Raw genomic sequence first — 22,558 nt, forward strand, 5'->3', positions numbered from 1 at the left:
ATTTCAATTAGTTGTGTTAATTTCTTCTTTTTATTGGTGAGTATGATGTCAGGTTTGTTATGTGGTGTTGTTTTATCTGTTATAATCGTTCTGTTCCAGTATAATTTGTATTCATCATCCTCCAGTACATTTTGTGGTGTGTACTTGTATGTGGGAACGTGTTGTTTTATTAGTTTATGTTTTATGGCAAGTTGTTGATGTATTATTTTTGCTACATTGTCATGTCTTCTGGGGTATTCTGTATTTGCTAGTATTGTACATCCGCTTGTGATGTGATCTACTGTTTCTATTTGTTGTTTGCAAAGTTTGCATTTATCTGTTGTGGTATTGGGATCTTTAATAATATGCTTGCTGTAATATCTGGTGTTTATTGTTTGATCCTGTATTGCAATCATGAATCCTTCCGTCTCACTGTATATATTGCCTTTTCTTAGCCATGTGTTGGATGCGTCTTGATCTATGTGTGGCTGTGTTAGATGATACGGGTGCTTGTCATGTAGTGTTTTCTTTTTCCAATTTACTTTCTTTGTATCTGTTGATGTTATGTGATCTAAAGGGTTGTAGAAGTGGTTATGAAATTGCAGTGGTGTAGCTGATGTGTTTATATGAGTGATTGCTTTGTGTATTTTGCTAGTTTCTGCTCGTTCTAGAAAGAATTTTCTTAAATTGTCTACCTGTCCATAATGTAGGTTTTTTATATCTATAAATCCCCTTCCACCTTCCTTTCTGCTTAATGTGAATCTTTCTGTTGCTGAATGTATGTGATGTATTCTATATTTGTGGCATTGTGATCGTGTAAGTGTATTGAGTGCTTCTAGGTCTGTGTCACTCCATTTCACTACTCCAAATGAGTAGGTCAATAGTGGTATAGCATAAGTATTTATAGCTTTTGTCTTGTTTCTTGCTGTCAATTCTGTTTTCAGTATTTTTGTTAGTCTTTGTCTATATTTTTCTTTTAGTTCTTCTTTAATATTTGTATTATCTATTCCTATTTTTTGTCTGTATCCTAGATATTTATAGGCATCTGTTTTTCCCATCGCTTCTATGCAGTCGCTGTGGTTATCCAATATGTAATCTTCTTGTTTAGTGTGTTTTCCCTTGACTATGCTATTTTTCTTACATTTGTCTGTTCCAAAAGCCATATTTATATCATTGCTGAATACTTCTGTTATCTTTAGTAATTGGTTGAGTTGTTGATTTGTTGCTGCCAGTAGTTTTAGATCATCCATGTATAGCAAATGTGTGATTTTGTGTGGGTATGTTCCAGTAATATTGTATCCATAATTTGTATTATTTAGCATGTTGGATAGTGGATTCAGAGCAAGACAGAACCAGAAAGGACTTAATGAGTCTCCTTGGTATATTCCACGCTTAATCTGTATTGGCTGTGATGTGATGTTATCTGAATTTGTTTGGATATTAAGTGTGGTTTTCCAGTTTTTCATTACTATGTTTAGAAACTGTATCAATTTAGGATCTACTTTGTATATTTCCAATATCTGTAGTAACCATGAGTGGGGTACACTATCAAAGGCTTTTTGGTAATCAATGTATGCGTAGTATAGGGACCTTTGTTTAGTTTTAGCTTGATATGTCACCTCTGTATCTATTATCAGTTGCTCTTTACATCCTCGTGCTCCTTTGCAGCAGCCTTTTTGTTCTTCATTTATAATTTTGTTCTGTGTTGTATGTGTCATTAATTTCTGTGTGATGACTGAAGTTAATATTTTGTATATTGTTGGTAGGCATGTTATGGGGCGATATTTAGCTGGGTTTGCTGTGTTTGCTTGATCTTTAGGTTTCAGATAGGTTATTCCATGTGCAAGTGTATCAGGGAATGTGTATGGGTCTGCAATGTAACTGTTAAATAATTTAGTTAGATGTGAATGTGTTGAGGTGAACTTCTTTAGCCAGTAATTTGCTATTTTATCATTTCCAGGGGCTTTCCAATTTTGTGTAGAATTAATTGCTCGGGTGACTTCATGTTGCAAAATTATCACTTCAGGCATTTGTGGTATCATCTTGTATGTGTCTGTTTCTGCTTGTATCCACCGTGCATGCCTGTTATGTTGTACCGGGTTTAACCATATGTTGCTCCAGAAGTGTTCCATGTCTGTTATGCTTGGTGGATTGTCTATTTTAATGTGTGTGTTATCCATTGTTTGGTAAAATCTCTTTTGGTTTGTGTTGAATGTTTGGTTTTGTTTCCTTCTATTTTCACTTTTTTTGTATCTTCTAAGTCGTTTGGCCAATGCTTGCAATTTCTGCTTTTTTCCATCTAATTGCTCTATTGCTTCTTGTTGTGAGATTTTACCTAACCTTTTTCGTTTTTTGTCTGATATTTCATTTCTTATAAATTGTGTTAGCTGTCCGATGTCTTTTCTCAGTTTTTCTATTCTGATCTGTAGCCTGTGTTGCCATGCTGGTTTTGTGGGTTTCTTCTGTGTGTTGGTTTGTTCTGATCTCTGCCTAGTGTGTATATTTAGTGTAGTGAGTGCTCCTATATAAACCAGTAGTTGTAACTCTTCCATAGTTGTGTTTTCATTTATTTTGTTGTGTATGATTGTGTTGATAAGTTTTTATTGTTGTTTCGACTTGTGGGTTATTTGGCGGTCTATGCAAGAATGGTCTAATGTCTGTATTTGTGTCTTTGTATTCTATATATGTCAGCTGAAATTTCTCTTCTATATCTAACACGTGTGTCTCTTCGTGTTCTATTTGTGCTTGTTCTGGTGGCTGTCTTAAGATTTCATTTTCCTCTGATTGTTTAATTGATGCGTGTTGGTCTTTGTTTGTTTGCTCTGGGATGTTTGAGTCCATTACTGTATTTTCTTCTTCTTCTGATTGCACATTATTTAGTTCCAGTATTTGTTGTACTTGTTGTTTGATGTTTTCTAATTCTGACTGGGGTATCCTGTTATTTTTTATTGTTACACGGATCTGATCAGCTAGTCGTTGTTCTGTTAAAAATTTTAATTCCGGGTATCTGGTAATAAATGTTGTGTATACTTGTGATCTGTATCCAGTTGTGTTGGTTCCTAGGTTTGTTGCTTGGTAATAACAGAACATGAGGTGTCGATTAACTTCATCTGACCATCTCATCCTCTGTCTTTGTTTTCCTTCTAGGGTGGTTGCAGGAAGCATATCCTGCAAAACACCTCTATTTGGATTTAAATCATTTTCCAGTTGGCTAGCAGTGTCGTTACCATTGTGGGCGGGCATAGGGTTCAAGCGTCGTCCCCGACCATGACGGCACTTGTCCGAGGCTTCTTTAGTTCTGTCCTGAACCAAGTAATCACACTAAAAGGGGGGTTAGCCCTATTAGTGGTTTGTTCTTTTCATCACCTTTTACGACTGGCAGAACATACCGGAGGCCTATTCTTTTAATAATTATTATTATTGTTATTGTTATTATTATTATTATTATTAGGTACTGTTTAAATCACTATTGTTACGCATTTGGAATGGAGTTTCACTATGTTATCTTCAATGTACAGTGTTTTGGGAAATATGACACAAATAATGCTGGTGTAAAATCAGTGAATGTATCAATGTACCTCTTAAATATATTTACAAGAACACAATGTAACATTTACTACACTGAAAAGCATAGCACGTTAACATGACTCAGCATTATGGTGAATGAATGTACATTTCATAAGTGAACTATATGACAGACTTTGAACAATATGCAATATGTAGCAACAACTTGTAACGTGATTTCATTGAGTTCCCAGTGTTGAGAAAAAATTCCACAGAAAATTTCACATGACCCATTTCATGAAATATGCATAAAAGTGTAACTTAAGGAATGTATCAAGAACATGGTAGGCTATATTGTATTAAAATGTGGCCATGGTTGGCTTCTATATTGTTAGTCAATGAAATGTAAATTACAAGATCTGACTTCAGCAGACGAAAATTCAGGTCAGAAACAGGACTACCATTAGTGTCCCAGCATAGTGAATGATTTAAAATGGTTCATAATGTTTAATATCCACAAATATGAATTAAAGACTTGTGGATGCAAATGATAAGGCAGCTGCGGATGTGGATTTCACTTCTCTTAACTGCGCAGACCTTTAGTTATGTCAAACCGAGCGAGGTGGCGCAGTGGTTAGCACACTGGACTCACATTTGGGAGGACGACGGTTCAATCTCGTCTCCGGCCATCCTGATTTAGGTTTTCCGTGATTTCCCTAAATCGTTTCAGGCAAATGCCGGGATGGTTCCTTTGAAAGGGCACGACCGATTTCCTTCCCCATCCTTCCCTCACCCGAGCTTGCGCTCCGTCTCTAATGACCTCGTTGTCGACGGGACGTTAAACACTAATCTCCTCCTTTAGTTATGTCCCTGTGGAAGACCGAGGCACGAAATCTGTCCCACACACACACCCATCGCATCATATTCCAGTTCCATCACAGGCGTATCATAACCCATAAGAGGTAGGGCTACCATGAAATGAAAGTTGTCATGCCATATACCAGGTCTCCTGTAATTAATGCATAGTATTTTATGTGTGCATGACGACCAACCAGTTAACCACCAAAATGAATAGCTGATGGCACACTGCACCCAAGAGCAGATGTGACAAGTTGGGGACAGAACACACAGTAGTGCAGGACCTCAGAATTATCATTCTCAGATAATAGACCCATCTGATGCACAAAATTGTGATACTAGAGGAAAAATCTGTGGACGTAACATCAGTTAGCAAAATGTAAACCAGCTCTATCCTGACTAAAATGAAGATGCCTGCTCAATCACTGGCATTGCTCTTTCGAGAGAAACTAGATCAGACAGACAGAGAACTGCATGTAAATCTGGAAGGACGGGGTGTCCAGTTTGTCCATTGTTTCCAATGGGTCCAAAAGATAAGAATGGATAACAGTGCTTTTATTTTTGGCTTTTGAAATTGATATATCAACTGAAAATATTAAAGTAATGGTATAATGCTGCAATGTAAATCTTTTCACTCCACGCCCTTGTGGTGTTTTGCATGTTTGTATTTTGCCATGGTTCTTTATGCTGTATAAGTTATGCTATTTGTAAAGACTCTCAGTCACTGCTGCACAAGAACTCTCTGTGGGACCAATCACCAATGTGTATCTAGTGTGGACAGCAAAATTCCCCTTGGTGTGTGAACTGCTCCATTCTAAAACATGAAAGAAATATACAGGATAACAAAAACTTTGACTTCCCTTTGTGCTTTGATGCAAAGAAAAAGTATGGATATCTACATCCAGTTCCAGAGATAACAAATTTTGTGAACACTGTAACTAAGCTCCTGTCTATAGCAAGGATAAAGACACCTTCAATGTCAGGGTCCTTGTGGCCATATGAATACATATTTTTGTGAGGAGGACAGGATGCCTTCCTCCTATGTTCCCACTGCACCTGCATTAAGGATCACAGTTCCCTACCCCCTGCCAGTAAAGAGTCCTCCTCAAGCAGCACCACTAAGGAGATGTTACTTTCCTTTGCAACTACTCTTGTCAAAAGTGGACACGGATCTGCCAACTCCAGCATTGCTTGAGGACATTAAATCTTAAACATCAGAACAACTACTGTAGAGATCCATGCCTTTTCTCACAGGTGGGGGACAATTTGCGTTGTGTCTAAGGTTTCCCGACAGTAATGAATATACTTGGTATCCCGTTAGATGGCAGTGTTCGTACTGACCCTGCTGTTATTCCAGAACACTTTGTGGTACAGTGCGATCGAACATCTGCAACTGATGATTAGTTATATGCTTCCTTCTGTGTGAAAGACGGGTAGAGGACAACAGCCTCTCCTTCATTACACAATGTCTTGAACCATATAATGCTTCTTTCAGTAAATTCGAATTCATTGGCACTCTGGTTCTTGGCCACAATATGTCATTGGGACCCGATCGAATCCACAGTCAAATACTATACCTATGTGTGGAGTCAACATATGCTTATAGCCTTTAATTTTATCTGGTATGAGGGTGAGCTCCTAACCCAGTGGAGAGAAAGTACAACTGTCCCAGTTGTGAAACCAGATGAAAATCTGAATGAGATGGACACTGATAGACCCATCAAGCTTACAGATGTTCTACGTAAGTTGCTTGCTTGCTTAAATGAATGGTGAACTGGCACCTGTGTCAGTCTGTTGAGACAAGACATATTTTGCCCAATTCCCAGTATGGATTTTTAGAGGGCTGGTGCACACTGACCACTTAATTTGCCTGGAGTCCATTATAAGAACAGGTTTTTTGTGTTGTTGACATCTCATTCCTGTTTTCTTTGGACTTAAGAAATGCCTATGATGTCTCAGGCCATTACCTTGTCCTTATACCACACTGGGTGAGTGAGATTTCAGAGGACCTCTGCTGATTTTTGTCCAGAATTTTCTACTGTTCAGTTGTTGCACATTCCAAGTTGGGGCATCCTTCAGTACCCTCCAAGCACAGAGAATGAAGTCTCACTGGGACCAGTGCTGGGAGTGACCTTTTCTTTGTAATAGCAGTCAGTAGGATTATTGAAGCACTGTAATAAAATGGAACACCTGCAGCCATCTTTATGATGTCATTTATTATATGGCTACCAGTTTCCATGCTTTGATGCACCATCTCCAGGCCTTAACTGACACCGAGGGGGTTAACACCATCTATATAAACGATTCATCAGTGGCCAACATCTATAGTTGGTTTTCGTAGACTACCTGTAACAGTGATGTTGTCTCTCCAACTATCAACTGACAGGGGAAACATTCAAAACAGAATGTCTGTTCTGAATGTTTCTGCAGTCAGTTGATAGTTGATGGTTGGAGAGACAACATCGCTATTACAGGTAGTCTGCAAAAATCAGTTATTGATGTTGGCCTATGGTGAACCGTGACACAGATGGTGTTAACTCCCTCAGTGTCAGTTAAGGCCTGAAGATGGTGCACTGAAACACCGACACTGGTAGTCATATAATAAATGACATCATAAGGATAGATATAGATGTTCCACTTTATTACATAAGCGAACAGCCGAAGTCCCTCAGACCTTCAATCACAAACACGGACATACAACACGAACATACAAAAATATTGAAGCATTGGTGCTTAGGGTCTTGCCATCATTATATGATGTAGACTTGTATTTATTACAGTTCTTCAACCTTGCGTGTTGCTGGACACCAGCTGCAGGGCACTGTGAGTGAAACACAGTCTTGGGCTTTCAACCATGACTACCAATTTTTCACTGCCAATGTAGAAATGTTAATCCATACACAGAACTGTATCATCATAATGAAATGCTCAATATGATAGTGTCACACTGTCATCTTGCTTTTTGGGAATTTTATTTGATGCCCAGTGTACATGGTTGCCAGATATTCCCCAGCTTAAAAAGAAGCACCTGTTGAAATTTGGCAATCTGCACTGCCTCACACACACCACAGGATGCGGAGCACTCTACCTTCTTGCATCTTTACAAAGCCTTTGTCTTATCTCGGCCTTATTATTGGAGTCTGGCTTATGAATCGGACACACCATTGCTGTTATGGATACTGAAACCAGTGCACCACTGCAGGATCCAACTTGTGACTGGTGCTCAGTGAACAGCCTCCTGCCAGAGGGTGGGATTCCTCCTTTTACAAACCATATACCACCAATTACTACTGAATCATGCAATACATATACTCTACTATCCTAAATGCACAAATCACCATGTTCTTTTCCCCAGTATGGGAACATGAACAGTAAAATCTCTTGTGTGAACTGCATTCTTTTTCATAAACATAATTGTGTTGTCTAACTCTTATCCCTTTATGCTTCTCAAGAGAGTATGTGGCCAGGAAACAAAGTGATGTTACCAACTAAGTAATTTGTTTTCCTTATTTTATGTAGTATCAAATGTATACTTTTCCATTGCCAGTAAATTTACATTAAAGAATTATTTTCATATCATAATATTTACTTCCTTTAATTCAAGGTTACTTGAATTAACTGCCGTATTCATGTCCTCTATCATTATTACATTTTAGCATACTCTTATCCTTTCCCTTATTTTTCATTCACAATTGGTGCATAGGATGGCCAACTTTCAGTGAGCTACTATAAAGTATTGAAACTAGTGTCAGTGACCATGAGGCAGTTGTAGCAACCATTATTACTTAAGTACAAAGGACAGTCAAACTAAGTAAGAAGATTTACATATTTAGTAACCGAATGGCAGTGATAGCTGGGGGGGGGGGGGGGGGGGCAGTAGGTGCATACATCACTCCAATAGGGTCTGTGATGACAAAATTAGACTAATTACAGCACACATAGAGGCATTTATGCAGTCATTTGTCCCACACTTGATACGTGGTTGGAACGGAAAGAAACCCGTAACATGTGCTATCATGCTAAGTACCCTCTGTCATGAACTTCAAAAGTCATGAACTTCAAAATGGTTTGCAGAGTATGTATGTAGATGGAGATGTAGAAGCACTTTTTTTTACTTGTCATGGATGTTTCATGATAGATATGTGGATTGAAGTAATGTTTTATCAGTATTTTGCAGAATGTTAGTGCTATAAATTTTAATAGGTAGCCTGTAAATACTTTTGGATTAAAGGAGACCACTCACCAGAAAGTAGAAGTGTTGAATAATTGATAGGCAGACACATAAAGTAAGTAAAAAACTTGCTAGCTTTCGGAGTAATCCTTTTAGAGCCAGAGTGCAAACGCACGCACGCACACAAACACACACACACACAAAAACCTACCTATGCCCATAAGTGTGGTGCCAGGATGATTAAGGGAGGATGTGTTGCAAGGATAACTCCCATCTACGTAGTTTAGAGAAGCTGCTTGTGGAGGGAAGGATCCAGATGGTCTGGATTGTAAAGCAGCCATTGAAACTAAGCATGTTATGCTCAGTTGCATGTTGTGCTACCAGGTGGTCAGCTTCATTCTTGACAACAGTTTGGTGATAGCCATTTATCTTGGTTGACAGCTGGTTGGTAGTCATACTGACATAAAAAGCTGTGCAATGTTGGGAGCAGGGTTGGTATATGACATGGCTGCATCCATAGGTGGTGGCCAGCCTCTTGCAGGGTAGGATAAGCCTATGGTAGGACTGGAGTAAGAAGTGCTAGTGTGGTTGGTTGGTTTGTGGGATTAAAGCGACCAGACTGCTACGGTCATCGGTCCCTTTTTCCAAAAAAACTAAAACCACCCAAAGAGAATAAAAAACAAACAACAGGAAAGACGGCAGATGACACAGGACAAGAAAGACTCCAACAGAGATCAGACAAAACAAATTAAAACACACAGAGAGTGACGGTGGTTGGCTGACCATAGAGAGAAAAAAAAGGAAAAGCCAACCACCGAGAACACATTAAAAACTCAGCTTAAAATCAGAGGCTAAAAGCCAGAATCAACACTAAAAAAAAAAAACACTCAGATTAAATGATAAAAACCCCCTGCCCAAATAAAACGCAAAACTAAGTCCACCATGGCAGAGTCATCTATTAAAAGGGCAGGGAGCGTGTGAGGCAGCGCAAACGTCCGCCTGAGCACAGCTACAAGTAGACAGTCCAACAAAATGTGGACCACTGTCAATGCCGAGTCACAGCGACAGGGGGGGGGGGGGGGGGGGGGGGGGTCCTCACGATGCAATACATGGCCATGGGTCATCCTTGTGTGCCCAATGCGCAGTCGGCAGAGGACGACAGACTCCTTGCGAGAGACTCGCAAGGAGGAGTGCCACACAGTCGTCGTCTCCTTGACGGCACGGAGTTTGTTAGGGGTGGTCAGACCGTGCCATTCAGCGTCCCAAAGTGAGATAACTTTGCGGTGTAAGACTGCCCTCAAATCAGTCTCTGGGAGGTCAATGTCCAGAGATGGTGTACTGGTGGCCTCTTTCACCAGGCGGTCAACATTTTCATTGCCGGTTATCCCAACATGGCCTGGGGTCCACACAAAGACCACAGAGCAGCCGCAATGGGCAAGAGTATGCAGGGACTCCTGGATAGCCATCACCAGACGAGAATGAGGGAAACACTGGTCAAGAGCTCGTAAACCGCTCAGGGAATCGCTACAGATCATGAAGGACTCACCTGAGCAGGAGTGGATATACTCTAGAGTATGAAAGATGGCGACCAGCTCAACAGTGTAAACGCTGCAGCCAGCCGGCAATGAACGTTGTTCGGAATGGGCCCCTAGAGTTAGCGCATAACCGACAAGACCAGCAACCATCGAGCCGTCAGTGTAAACAATGCCAGAGCCCTGATATGTTGCGAGGATGGAAAGAAAGCGGCGGTGGAAGTCCTCCGGAGGGACTGAGTCCTTCAGGCCCTGTGCCAATTCCAGCTGAAGGCGAGAGCGAGACACACACACACACACCACGGGGGTGTACGCAGAAGTGTGCGGAAAGGAGGCGGAAGAGGTAAAGCCCCAAGCCCGGAGAGAAGCTCTCTGATGCAGACCGCAATTGTACGTCCAGCCCTGGGCTGACGTTCTGGAAGATGGACGTGCGACTGTGGGAATAGTAGACGATAGGATGCCCGGGCAAGCTGAAAACATGGGCAGCATAAGCGGCCAGCAAATGTTGGTGCCGTAACCGCAGTGGAGGGACACCCACCTCCACAAGTATGCTGTCCACTGGGCTGGTCCGGAAAGCACCAGTGGCAAGGCGTATCCCGCTGTGGAGGATTGGGTCCACCACCCGCAACGCAGATGGGGATGCTGAGCCATAAGCCAGGCTCCCATAATCCAGACGGGACTGTATTAACGCCTGGTAGAGCCGCAAGAGGGTAGATCGGTCGGCACCCCAGCGGGTGTGGCTCAAGCATCGCGGAGCATTAAGATGCCGCCAACACTTCTGTTTAAGCTGCCAAATATGAGGCAGCCAAGTCAACCGGGCACCAAAAACCACACCCAAAAACCTATGTGACTCTACCACAGCAAGAAGTTCGCCGTCAAGATAAAGACGCGGCTCTGGGTGAACAGTGTGTCGCCGGCAGAAATGCATAACGCAGGTCTTGGCTGCCGAAAACTGGAACCCATGAGCTACTGCCCAAGACTGTGCCTTACGGATAGCGCCCTGTAGCTGCCGTTCAGCAGCTGCAATGCCAATAGAACTATAGTAAAGGCAGAAGTCGTCAGCATACAGGGAAGCGGAGACAGAATTTCCCACCGCTGCAGTGAGCCCGTTTATTGCAATTAAAAACAGGCAGACATTGAGGACAGATCCCTGTGGTATCCCGTTCTCCTGGACTCGGGAGGAACTATGGGAGGCCGTGACTTGCACACGGAAGGTATGATATGACAGAAAATTTCGGATAAAGATCGTCAGAGGGCCCTGAAGACCTCATCCATGAAGTGTAGAAAGGATGTGATGATGCCGTGTCGTATCATATGCCTTCCGCATGTCGAAAAAGACAGCGACCAGGTGCTGACGGCGGGCAAAGGCAGTACGGATGGCCGACTCCAGGCTCACCAGATTGTCGGCGGCGGAGCGACCTTTACGGAACCCACCCTGAGATGGAGCCAGAAGGCCTCGAGACTCCAGTACTCAATTCAAGTGCTGGCTCACCATCCGTTCAAGCAACTTGCAAACAACGTTGGTGAGGCTAATGGGACGGTAGCTGTCCACCTCCAAAGGGTTTTTGCCAGGTTTCAGAATGGGGATAACAATACTTTCCCGCCATTGCGATGGAAACTCACCCTCGACCCAGAGACGGTTGTAAAGGTCGAGGAGCCGTTGCTGGCAGTCCACTGAAAGGCTTTTCAGCATCTGACAGTGGATGCGATCTGGCCCAGGAGTGGTATCAGGGCAAGCGGCTAGGGCACTGCGAAATTCCCACTCACTGAATGGAACATTGTATGATTCTGGATGGTGGGTGCAAAACGAAAGGCTCCAACGTTCCATCCGCTCTTTAATGGAGCGGAAAGCCAGGGGGTAATTCGCAGAAGCGGAACTCAGAGCAAAATGTTCTGCCAAGCGGTTTGCAATGACGTCGGAGTCAGTACAAACTGCTCCATTCAGTGAGAGCGCTGGGACGCTGACAAGGGTTTGATAGCCGTAGAGGCGTCAAATCGTGGCCCAGACCTGCAATGGAGAGACATGGAGGCCAATGGAGGAAACATACCGCTCCCAGCACTCCTGCTTGCGTTGGCAGATAAGGCGGCGGGCCGGCGCACGCAGCCGTTTGAAGGCGATGAGGTGTTCTATGGAGGGATGTCACTTGTGACGCTGGAGCGCCCGCCGGCGATCTTTAATCGCTTCAGCGATCTCAGGCGCCCACCAAGGCACAGTCCTCTGCCGAGGGGACCCAGAAGAACAGGGAATGGCAGATTCTGCGGCAGTAACAATGCTGGTGGTGACTGAGTGAACCACCGCATCAATGTCGTCATTAGAGAGAGGCTCAATAGCGGCAATGGAGGAGAACAAGTCGCAGTCAGCCTTATTCATAGCCCATCTGCGGGGGCGCCCAGAAGAGTGACGCCGTGGCAGTGACAGAAAGATCGGAAAGTAGTCACTACTACACAGGTCGTCATGCACACTCCATTCGACAGACGGTAAGAGGCTAGGGCTGCAGGTCGAAAGGTCAGTGGCGGAGTATGTGCCATGCACCACACTGAAGTGTGTGAAGGCACCATCATTTAAAATGGAAAGATCGAGCTGCGCCAATAAGTGCTCAACATTGGCGCCTTGACCTGTTGCCACTGACCCACCCCACAGAGGGTTTGGGCGTTGAAGTCACCCAGTAACAAGAAAGGTGGCGGCAATTGGGCTATCAGCGCAGCCAGGAAATGCTACACGACATCACCATCCAGTGGAAGGTAAAGACTACAGACGGTAACAGCCTGTGGCATCCACACCCGAACAGCGACAGCCTCTAAAGCTGTTTGTAGAGGGACAGACTCGCTGTGAAGAGAGTTAAGGACATAGATGCAGATGCCACCAGACACCCTTTCATAAGCTGCCCGGTTCTTATAATAACCCCAATAGATACGGAGTGCGGGGGTTCGAATTGCTGGAAACCAAGTTTCCTGAAGAGCAATGCAGAAGAAAGGGTGAAGGCTGATAAGTTGGCGGAGCTCAGCTAGATGGTGGAAGAAACAGCTGTAGTTCCACTGGAGGATGGTATTGTCCATGTCTGAGAAAGGCGTGATGGGACTGGGAAGGCAGATTACGGCGCTGGGTCACCTGCTGCCTCCGATTGAGCACCTGTGCTAGTGCTATCCATGGTGTCTGAGGGACCGGCGAGATCGAGGTCCTCAGCGGACGCCAGAATCTCCACCTCGTCCTCAGACGCAGAGCTGGAAGGTTGCGGTGGGGTGGGTGCCACCGCGAGTTCCTTGGGCTTAGAGCTCTTCTTCTTAGATTTCTCACGCTGCTCCTTGGGTTTCACTGGCTGGGAGGGCTTCACCGATTCAGTCTCCGGGAATGAGGAGGATCGCGAAGCCCTACGACCAGCTGATTGTGGGCACTTACGCCACTGTCGGTCGTCAGCCTTCCCACTGGTGGAAATCTGGGAAGGGAGGGACCCAAGGGACCTCTTGCGAGCGTGAGAAGCCGAAGAAGTTGGACACTTCTCTGGCTTAGAAGTGGGGACGGACATCCCCGATGGATGGGATGGTGTTGCTCCTGAGGTAGGAGGCACAGGAGCAACCCGGTGGGTAGAGCCCCCCACTGGCAAGGGGGCAGGAGGAGTTGTACTACTCGTTGATCGCGAAACTGATGGGGCTAGCACAGGTGTTGTAGCAGCGGCATAGGAAGATGTCATTCTCACAGGATGTAATCAGTCGTATTTCCTTTTGGCCTCAGTATAGGTCAGTCGGTCCAGGGTCTTATATTCCATGATTTTGCGCTCTTTCTGCAAGATTCTGCAGTCTGGCGAGCAAGGTGAATGGTGCTCCCCGCAGTTGACCATCACCTTGACCTTTTCCAGTAATGTATCACCCTCGAAGGCCAAGATGAAGGCAATCTGATTATCCTTCGGACCCCGATGAACGTGCCGGACGAAATGTACACCACGGCGCTGTAAGTTGGCGCGCAGCTCGTCATCAGACTGCAAAAGAAGGTAAATAACTCCCTGGACCATATTTAAACTCTTATGGGGTGTGATCGTAACGGCAACATCCCCCAACTTGTCACAAGCAAGTAACCGTCGTGACTGGGCAGAGAATGCCGTTTGTATCAGGACTGATCCAGAGCGCATTTTGGACAAGCCCTCCACCTCCCCAAACTTGTCCTCTAAATGCTCGACGAAGAACTGAGGCTTTGTGGAGAGAAAAGACTCCCCATCAGCTATTGTACAAACTAAGAATCAGGGCGAATAACTGCTACTGCCATCCTGAGACTTACGTTCCTCCCACGGTGTGGCCAGGGAGGGGAACGTTTTCAGATCGTGCATCTGAGCATTAAATTGAGCCCGAGAACGCTTAGAGACTGCTGGCGGCTGGCCACCAGCGAGAGACGATGTACCACGCTTCATTGCGTGTCATCCACCCTGATGCAACCTACTCCGACCAAGGGCCCTCCCCACGGGTGCCACCCAGCCTCAGCAAGAGCCACCTGGCAGGATGGCCATTGCCGGGAGTCCCGATACCCCAGGAGGATTGGCATCTACTCCTTGGCATATGTGGGGAGTAAACGGCGCAGGGATCAGTAGAGCGATCCCTGTGTTGTCGGGGCTACAACCAACAGGGTACATGGCGGCCACACCACAACGGACTGGCTACTGTGCTGGATCTTAGGTGCAAAAATGTCCAAGGTCGTTGTCGCAGCTAAAAGCAACACTGCACAGTGCAGCGTGGTAATCGCACCTAAGGACGTATCCTCGCCCAAGAGATGGAAAACGAGCGGGGCATCATTGCAACGACGAGAAAGCCGGCTAAAGGTCTCAATGCACGACAGATACAGTGCACCATGTAAGGCGCCCTTCCCCATTTGGCTCGCTCTTCGGGATAATTTAGAAAGATGGAGGTCAAACCCGAGAGGGGACCACCACATAAGGCCGAAACATTTGAGACTCCTTTTAGTCGCCTCTTACAACAGGCAGGAATACCGTGGGCCTATTCTAACCCCCGAACCCGCAGGGGGGGGAAGTGCTAGTGTGTGTATTTGGTAGATCTTGTACCTTCATCAGGCTTTGATTATCTTTGAGCATGCCCATAAATGAGGGATATCTTACACATGATTCACCCTTCCTATAGTGTTGTTCCATCTCCCACCGAACCTGCATAATATCCTAGTCCACCCCTATGCCACCCCCAACCCTAACTCTTTGCCACAGAACTGTATCCCTGCAGAAGACCACGGTGCAATACCTGCCCATTCCACCCACCCAGTGCTTACTACTTCAGTCTTGTCACAGGCTTATACTACCCCATAAAATGCAGGGCCACCTGTGCCGACAGCCATGGCATACAAGGTGTATTCAAAAAGAAACTGAACTTTCAAAATAATGCGCCAACTAGCAGAGAGAGCATACTGCGGCTACTGAACACACCTACCAACAGGTTTCTATAACGTATGTTTCTGTCAATAGTTTATTCATTGTTTCTCGTCCACATGACCTCGCAAATGTTTCCACAAACTTTCTTTATCCTACAATCACTTGTCTTTCATGGGGACCCTTTCAAGCAGTAAAAGTTTAATTATAATCATCCTGTACAAAAATCTTATCTAGAAGAATGTATACTGAAGGATGAAGCATTATATTTAATAACTTGAATGAAAGACCTGCAGAAATAACAAACAGAAAATATTAAAACTATTTCACCAAATTGTGCATTCAGATCTAAAATTCAGAGTTAAGACCTATATGCTGGTATGAAAATTGTTAAAAAATATTCCAGGTATAAAGCAGGAAAGTAAGACTCCACAAATGTAAACAAAGTAAAAAGTATTTTTGGAGATTTGTGGTAAGGTCTTATTGAACCAAATTACTGAGGTCATGGGTTCCTAAGGTTACACACTACTTAATCTAACTTAAACTAACTTATGCTAAGGACAACATACACCCTTGCCTGAAGGAGGACTCGAACCTCCCACGGGGGGTGCCGCACGGACCGTGACAAGGGGCCTCAGACCGCACGGCTACCCCCATGGAGTGTTGGTTGGTTGGTTTGTGGGGGTTGAAGGGACCAGACTACAAAGGCCATTGGTCCCTCCATGTGGTGTAAAAGCTATGATTTTTCATCTACTGCCCTTATAAGGCAACTGAATGTCCAAGCAGAGGTCTGCTAGGAGCTTATACAAAAGAGAAATACCTGTACTTGCCTAAACAAATATTTAATATCCTAAATGATAGTCACTGGAAGAATTTTCTCAGAAGCAATGTCTGTTCTGGGTTTAGTTAACAGACTAATGTGGTAAATCATAATTACAGAAAGCTGAAAGCTCCTCATTGGTGGGGGGGGGGGGGGGGGGGGGGGGGGAAATTACTTCACGAGTTAATGTGACATGAATATGATGGACAGATGGGTAAAAATGCCTGACAATAAATCTATATTTGAAACATCCTGGAAGATTAAAACTGTGTACCTGTCCTGGATTCAAAGCTGAGCCTTTCCCATTTGCAGACAAGTGCTCTAGTGACTGATATATCCAAACAGAACTCATGGCCCCCTCCCCTCCTTCCCAGCTTTACTACCAATATCTCATTTCCTACCTTTCAAACTTCACAGAAGTTCTCCTGCATACCTGTTGGGAGTAGCACTCCTGGAAGAAAGGATATTGCAGACACATGGCTTAGCCATAGTCTAAGAGAATGTTCCCAAAATGAATTTTAATTCTGCAGGGGCATGTGCAGTGATTCTGCTGCGGAGTGAAAATTCATTCTAGAAACGATATTGTAGGCTGAGGCTAAGCTGCATGAAGTGTCTTTTCTTCCAGGAGTGCTGCTTCTTCAAGGTGTGCAGGAGAAGGTAGGTGATGAGCTACTGGTGAAAAGAAGCTGTGAGGGGGCTCATGAGTCATCCTTCAATATCTCAGCTGGTAGAGCTCTTGTCTGTGAATGGCGAAGATCTCAGGTTCAGGTCCTGGTCCAGCACACAGTTTTAATCTAACAAGAAGTTTCAAATCAGTGCACTCTCCACATCAGAGTGAAAATCCATTGTGGAAACAAATCAGTAGGTCACTGATTCAATTCCCAATAAGTGGAAGGATTTTTTGCATCACATATTGATACCTTCATCCCTGCTAAAGACTTGCTTATGTAAAATAATCACTGTTGTACTGTTTACATGCAGTGTAGACTCCTCCAATCTAATCTTGATTTCTGTGGGCTGTGACTTCTTAAATAGTATTTGGACTCTGCTGTGTGTATCTTTGACAGTATCTGGCTACTGACTCAATCATATACAAACAGTTTCCTTTCCAATGATTTTGTTCATACCACAAAAACATGCATAATTTGGGCTTTGTATATTTCCCATTTGTGAGAAATGCCTTTATTGCACTTTGCAAACTAATCTAGTTCTTGTCTAATAAATGGTATTTCAACCCAGCAAATTTTTGAGTTCTAAGTATTCATAGTAAACCTTATCAGATCTAAGGATAGTTATGATTTATTATGAAACTGTACAAAAATGGAGTGTCGGTCTTAAAATGCATACACAGTGGCTATTAATTAAAATCATCAATTGCATTATTACAGGGGATTCACAATCATTATTTCCGTTCACAGAGGCTTCATCAGACATTTATTTGATGTTCTTTGTAGGCCTGCCCCTCCCTCGGGATCTTCATTCGTCTAATGTGCACCCCACGCAATAGTGTATTTACCATGCACCAGTAGGCTGTAGGCAAGGACCCTGAATATAAAACTTCAAGCTAGATGTACTTGTTCATTTACATTTCACTAATTATTATTAATTATTATTATACTGCCACTGAGAGTCAACATTTTACAAAGGATTCGATAAGTAAAGAAACACATTTGTTTCCTTGGCCAATTTTTGTTTAAAAAAGTTTTAATTTTCTTTGTGACGTGCTTAAACATTCTGCTGTCATCTCATATATTTTCAATCCGGTAGATGGCAGCACTACACTGAGGCGATAAAAGTCATGTATACTACGTAATGTCGTGTCAGATTTCCTTTTGCCTGGCTTAGTGCAGCAACTCAATGTGGCATGCACTTAACAAGTTGTTGGAAGTCCTCTGCAGAAGTGTTGCTGGTGCAGGATTTTGTTCATGAACGGACCTCTCGATTATGTCCCTCAAATAAGAATGAAGGAATGTGAGTCCCAATATGCTAACCACTGTGTCACCTCACTTGGGATGTCCAATAAGTGTTCGATGGGATTCATTTTGGGTATTCTGGCTGGCTAAATCATTCTTTCAAATTGTCCAGAATGTTCTTTAAGCCAGTCACAAACAACTGTGGCCCGGTGACATGGTACATTGTCATCCATGAAAATTCTATCATTGTGTAGGAACATGAAGTCCATGAAGAGCTGAAAATGGCCTCCAAGTAGCCGAACATAAAAGTTTCCAGTCAATGATCAGTTACATGTAATGTAAACACATCCCAAAACATTATGGAGCCACCACCAGCGTGCATAATGCCTTGTTGACAACTTTGATCCATGGCCTCGTAGAGTCTGTGCCCCACTGGAACCCTACAATCAGCTCTTACATACTGAAATTAGGAGTCATCTGACCAGGCCACAGTTTTTCAGTCATCTAGGGTCCAAGTGATGTGCTCGTGAGCCCAGGAAAGGCACTGCAGGGGATGTCGTGCCATTAGCAAAGACACTTTCGTCAGTCATCTACTGCAGTAGCCCATTAATGCCAAATTTTGCCACATTATCATAATGGATACATTCGTCATACATCACATGTTGATTTCTGCAGTTCTTTGAAGCAGTGTTGTCTGTTAGCACTGGCGACTCTACACAAACACCACTGCTCTTGGTCATTAAATGGAAGCCATTGGCCACTGTATTGTCCATGTTGAGAGTTAATGCCTGAATTCTCAGCACATTCTTGACACTGTGGATCTCAGTATATTGAAGGTCCCTAACAATTTCCAAAACAGAATGTCTCCTACATCTACCACCAACTACCATTCCATGTTTAATAAAGTCTGATAATTTCTGTCGTGCAACCATAATCATGTCGGAAATCTTTTCACGAGTCACCTCCACTAATGCACTGCCATTTTATACCTTGTCGTCATGATACTGCTGCCATCTGTATATGTGCATATAATTATCCCATGACTTTTGTGACCTCAGTGTATAAGTAACTGACAAAATGGCATCTGCAACCTTAGGTGCATTCCAAGCAACGAAGAGTTACTGAAATTCTTTTAGCAGAAAATCAGACAATTACAGATATTCACAGGCATTTACATAATGTCTACAGACACTGGGCATTGTATAAAAGCATGAGAGTACTGGGCAGAGCTTCTGTCATCAACAGAACGAGGAGAATGAAATCTGTGATATCCCACATGCAGGCATATCACACTTAACTTTGACACCTGAAATGTTGCAATGTGCAGATACTATTATTCAAGACAACTGGCAAATAACAATCAAGCAACTCAGTGCTCAACTTGACACATCTGTTGGTAGTGCTGACTCACTTGTTAACCTATTAGCATATTTAGAGATTTGTGCCCACTGGGTTCCTCGAAACATAACTGCAGAACATAGAGTGGAAAGTAGGAACATCTGTGCTGAATTGCTTTCACTTTGAGACAGATGGGAATGATTGTCAAACATTGTCACAGGCGATGAAACCTGTATTCACTATTTTAAACCTGAAATGAATCAGCAGTCCACAGAATGGTACCAAACAATGTTTTCCTTGAAGTAGTAGTTTCAAACAATACCCTCAGCTCATAGTCATGGCTACAGTCTTCTGGGACTCTGAAGGGGTTATTGTGTTTGATGTCCTCCCTCATGGTCAAATGATCAACTCCGAAGTCTATTCATAGACTAGTAGCAATTGAAGAAACGAATACAGCATGTTCATGGCCTCAAAAGTGAGACTGCACTTCTTGTTCTTCATGATTATGTAAGGCCACTCCCAAGTCTGCACACTGAACAGGAGATCACAAAACATAAGTGGACTGTTCTCACTCACTTGTCCTACAGCTCATGTCTCGCACCTTCTGATTCCAGCTCTGTGGCTCACTGGAGGACTGACTTCACTGAAAGCAGTACAGCAATGATGGGTAAATTAATGACGCAACAAGAATTAGGTTGAGACACAGGCCAATAGAGTGATATCATGACAGCATATGAGCTTTCACATAAGGTGGTATGAGGCTATACAGTTGAACAAAGATTACGTTGAAAAACAGGGCTTAATAGCCACAGAATTGGGGAACAATGTAGTATATTTAAATGGTGAATAAAACTGTTCTACTTTGAGAAAATATGTGTTTCATTACTTATTGAATAACCATAGTAAATATTATGCATTTTCAAACGTCTTGAGGGTTCTGCTGCTTTACAAAATTTACTGCTCTGGCTTCAGATATGGTATGCCAATTGTTGTTCTGACTGAGTCACACTTTATCTTTCTTTAATCAAAGAGTGCTCTAAAGACAACTAGTAGACATTGAACATGGGTGTGGTTATTGTATAAGTTGAGCTGTTGGTATAGTAATTCAGATATGGAAACATGTGGTCAGCTGAGAGTTGTGCATATTGACAAGATGGTTTAAGGTTTGAAAAAATTTTCTACAAAGGCTTTTGATGCAAGTGTCCTGCTATTGTAAACAAGACCATGAATATAAAGCACACACATGCCAGATTGTGGAGTGTGGCTGGTATTCTGAGACTGACATATTAGCAAAGACATACTGAGCCATCATTCATAGGACCATAGTGGTGTCCTTCCTGTTGTGTTGTCCAGACTTGATTTCCAGCAGACTACTATCTACCTCCACATCTCCTGCATTGTCCAAGAAATTTTCCATGAACAGCCTTTACTCTTATACTTTCAATTAGAATAATGAAATTCCTTGTCATGATTGCTGTAGGTGTTGCAACTTCAGTATGAAGCATACATCCCAATGGCAGAAAAAGTACTCAAACAGATATGTGAAGATATCAGGCAGAAGTGGAAAGTAGAAAATATTGCTATATATCACAGGTAAAATAACTAGAAATTTTTGTTTTACCATTTAAATGCTAAATAATTTACAGTTCTAACAAGCAAGCTTCTCTCTCAGCTGAAATATGTATAGCTCACTGCTTTAATTTTTAGACTAGGCACTGTCCCTGTCAAAGAAGCAAGTATTGTAATAGCCACTTCATCACCTCATCGAGCTGCTTCTCTTGAAGCTACTCATTTTGCTATTGATGCAGTGAAAGCTAAGGTTCCAATATGGAAGAAAGAAATATATGCTTCAGATGAACCACAGTGGAAAGAAAACACAGAATGTGCATGGAAGAAGTCCTGATACAGTGTAACCTCAACTATGTTGCAATTATTTTCAATTGTTAATTAACTGGGAATTGTGTGAAAGTACTATAGGAAACACTTTGAATTATGTAGCTAATGGGAAACAAAATATGTAGATATTGGTGGTGGTTTTAGTGTTCTGTGTGAACTTTTGAGATCATTGAAGTAATTAGCTCCAAGCAGTAAGTATACTGCAACTGCATGATTTATGTAAACCATGGAAAACAATTAGTGTGTTATATTGCTCTATTTTATTTTTGAATAGCTATTTATGTATAATTACAGTCTCTGTCATTTAACAAATTTTGCTTTGTGGATTGATATATTCATAGCATGAATTATGTAGTGTAATGGACAACCCCTAGTCACATGATTGAGAGCACTGCTTCTTAATAATACCGATTTCACTATTTTGTCAGAAAAGTGTCAAAGTATATTTTGTGGAAAAACAGTTTTTTCTAGATTGCAACTGTATAAATTTTAAAACTGTTTAAAAATGGCAGAAATAAATGATTTGACAGTAATAATTCTATTGGTATGTATTATGCAATTACCCTCCCCAAAGAAAAATACACTGATGAACCAGAACATTATAAGCACTTGCTTAATAAATAGTGTGTTGGTCCACCTACGGAACGCACTGCAGCAGCAGTTCTGTAGGTAGGTATTCAAAAAGTCCTTGGTAGTTTTCTGGAGGCATGTGGCACCAGATATGTATGCATAGGTCAAGCAGTTCCCACAAATTACAGGCTCATGGTTTGTGGGTGTAGATATGGTGCAAGACTGCATCCCAGATGTTTTCCATTGGGTTTGGAACAAGCAAATTTAGTGGACAAGTCAATGTGAGCTCACTGTCACACTCCTCAAACCACTGGAGCACAGTTCTGGCATTGTGATATGGAAAGTTAGCCTGCTGGAAGATGCCATCGCTATCAGGGAAGACGTGAAGCATGAAAGGGTGCAGGTGGTTTGCAAAAATATTCACATAGTGCACAACTACCTCACTGCCTTCAATTATCACCACAGGTTTCATGGAAGCCCAGGTGAATGTACCCCACCAGCCTGGATCCATGATGCTGTATGTGTTTTGAGCATCTGTTTTGGCTGGATGACATTAAATTCAGACACAATCACCAACCTGGAGTAAAAAGAACGTGATCTGACCAAACAGCATGTTT

General features: G+C 42.9%; 1 protein-coding gene across 4 annotated transcripts in view; it reads left to right on the plus strand.

The window, feature by feature from the left end:
• LOC126188975 (molybdopterin synthase catalytic subunit-like) overlaps positions 1–21,907 on the plus strand; it is a 99,727-nt gene extending 77,820 nt beyond the window's left edge. Inside the window, exons 4-5 of one of the 4 annotated variants that reach the window (XM_049930748.1) lie at positions 20,956–21,068; positions 21,183–21,907. In XM_049930748.1, the coding sequence (XP_049786705.1) occupies positions 20,956–21,068; positions 21,183–21,378 (309 nt within the window). In that variant the 3' untranslated portion in view covers positions 21,379–21,907. The other 3 variants (XR_007537892.1, XR_007537891.1, XR_007537890.1) reach the window with 3 other exon arrangements.
• The last annotated feature ends 651 nt before the right edge of the window (positions 21,908–22,558 follow it).

Source organism: Schistocerca cancellata, chromosome 5 (assembly GCF_023864275.1).
Source record: "Schistocerca cancellata isolate TAMUIC-IGC-003103 chromosome 5, iqSchCanc2.1, whole genome shotgun sequence".
NCBI lineage: Eukaryota > Metazoa > Arthropoda > Insecta > Orthoptera > Acrididae > Schistocerca > Schistocerca cancellata.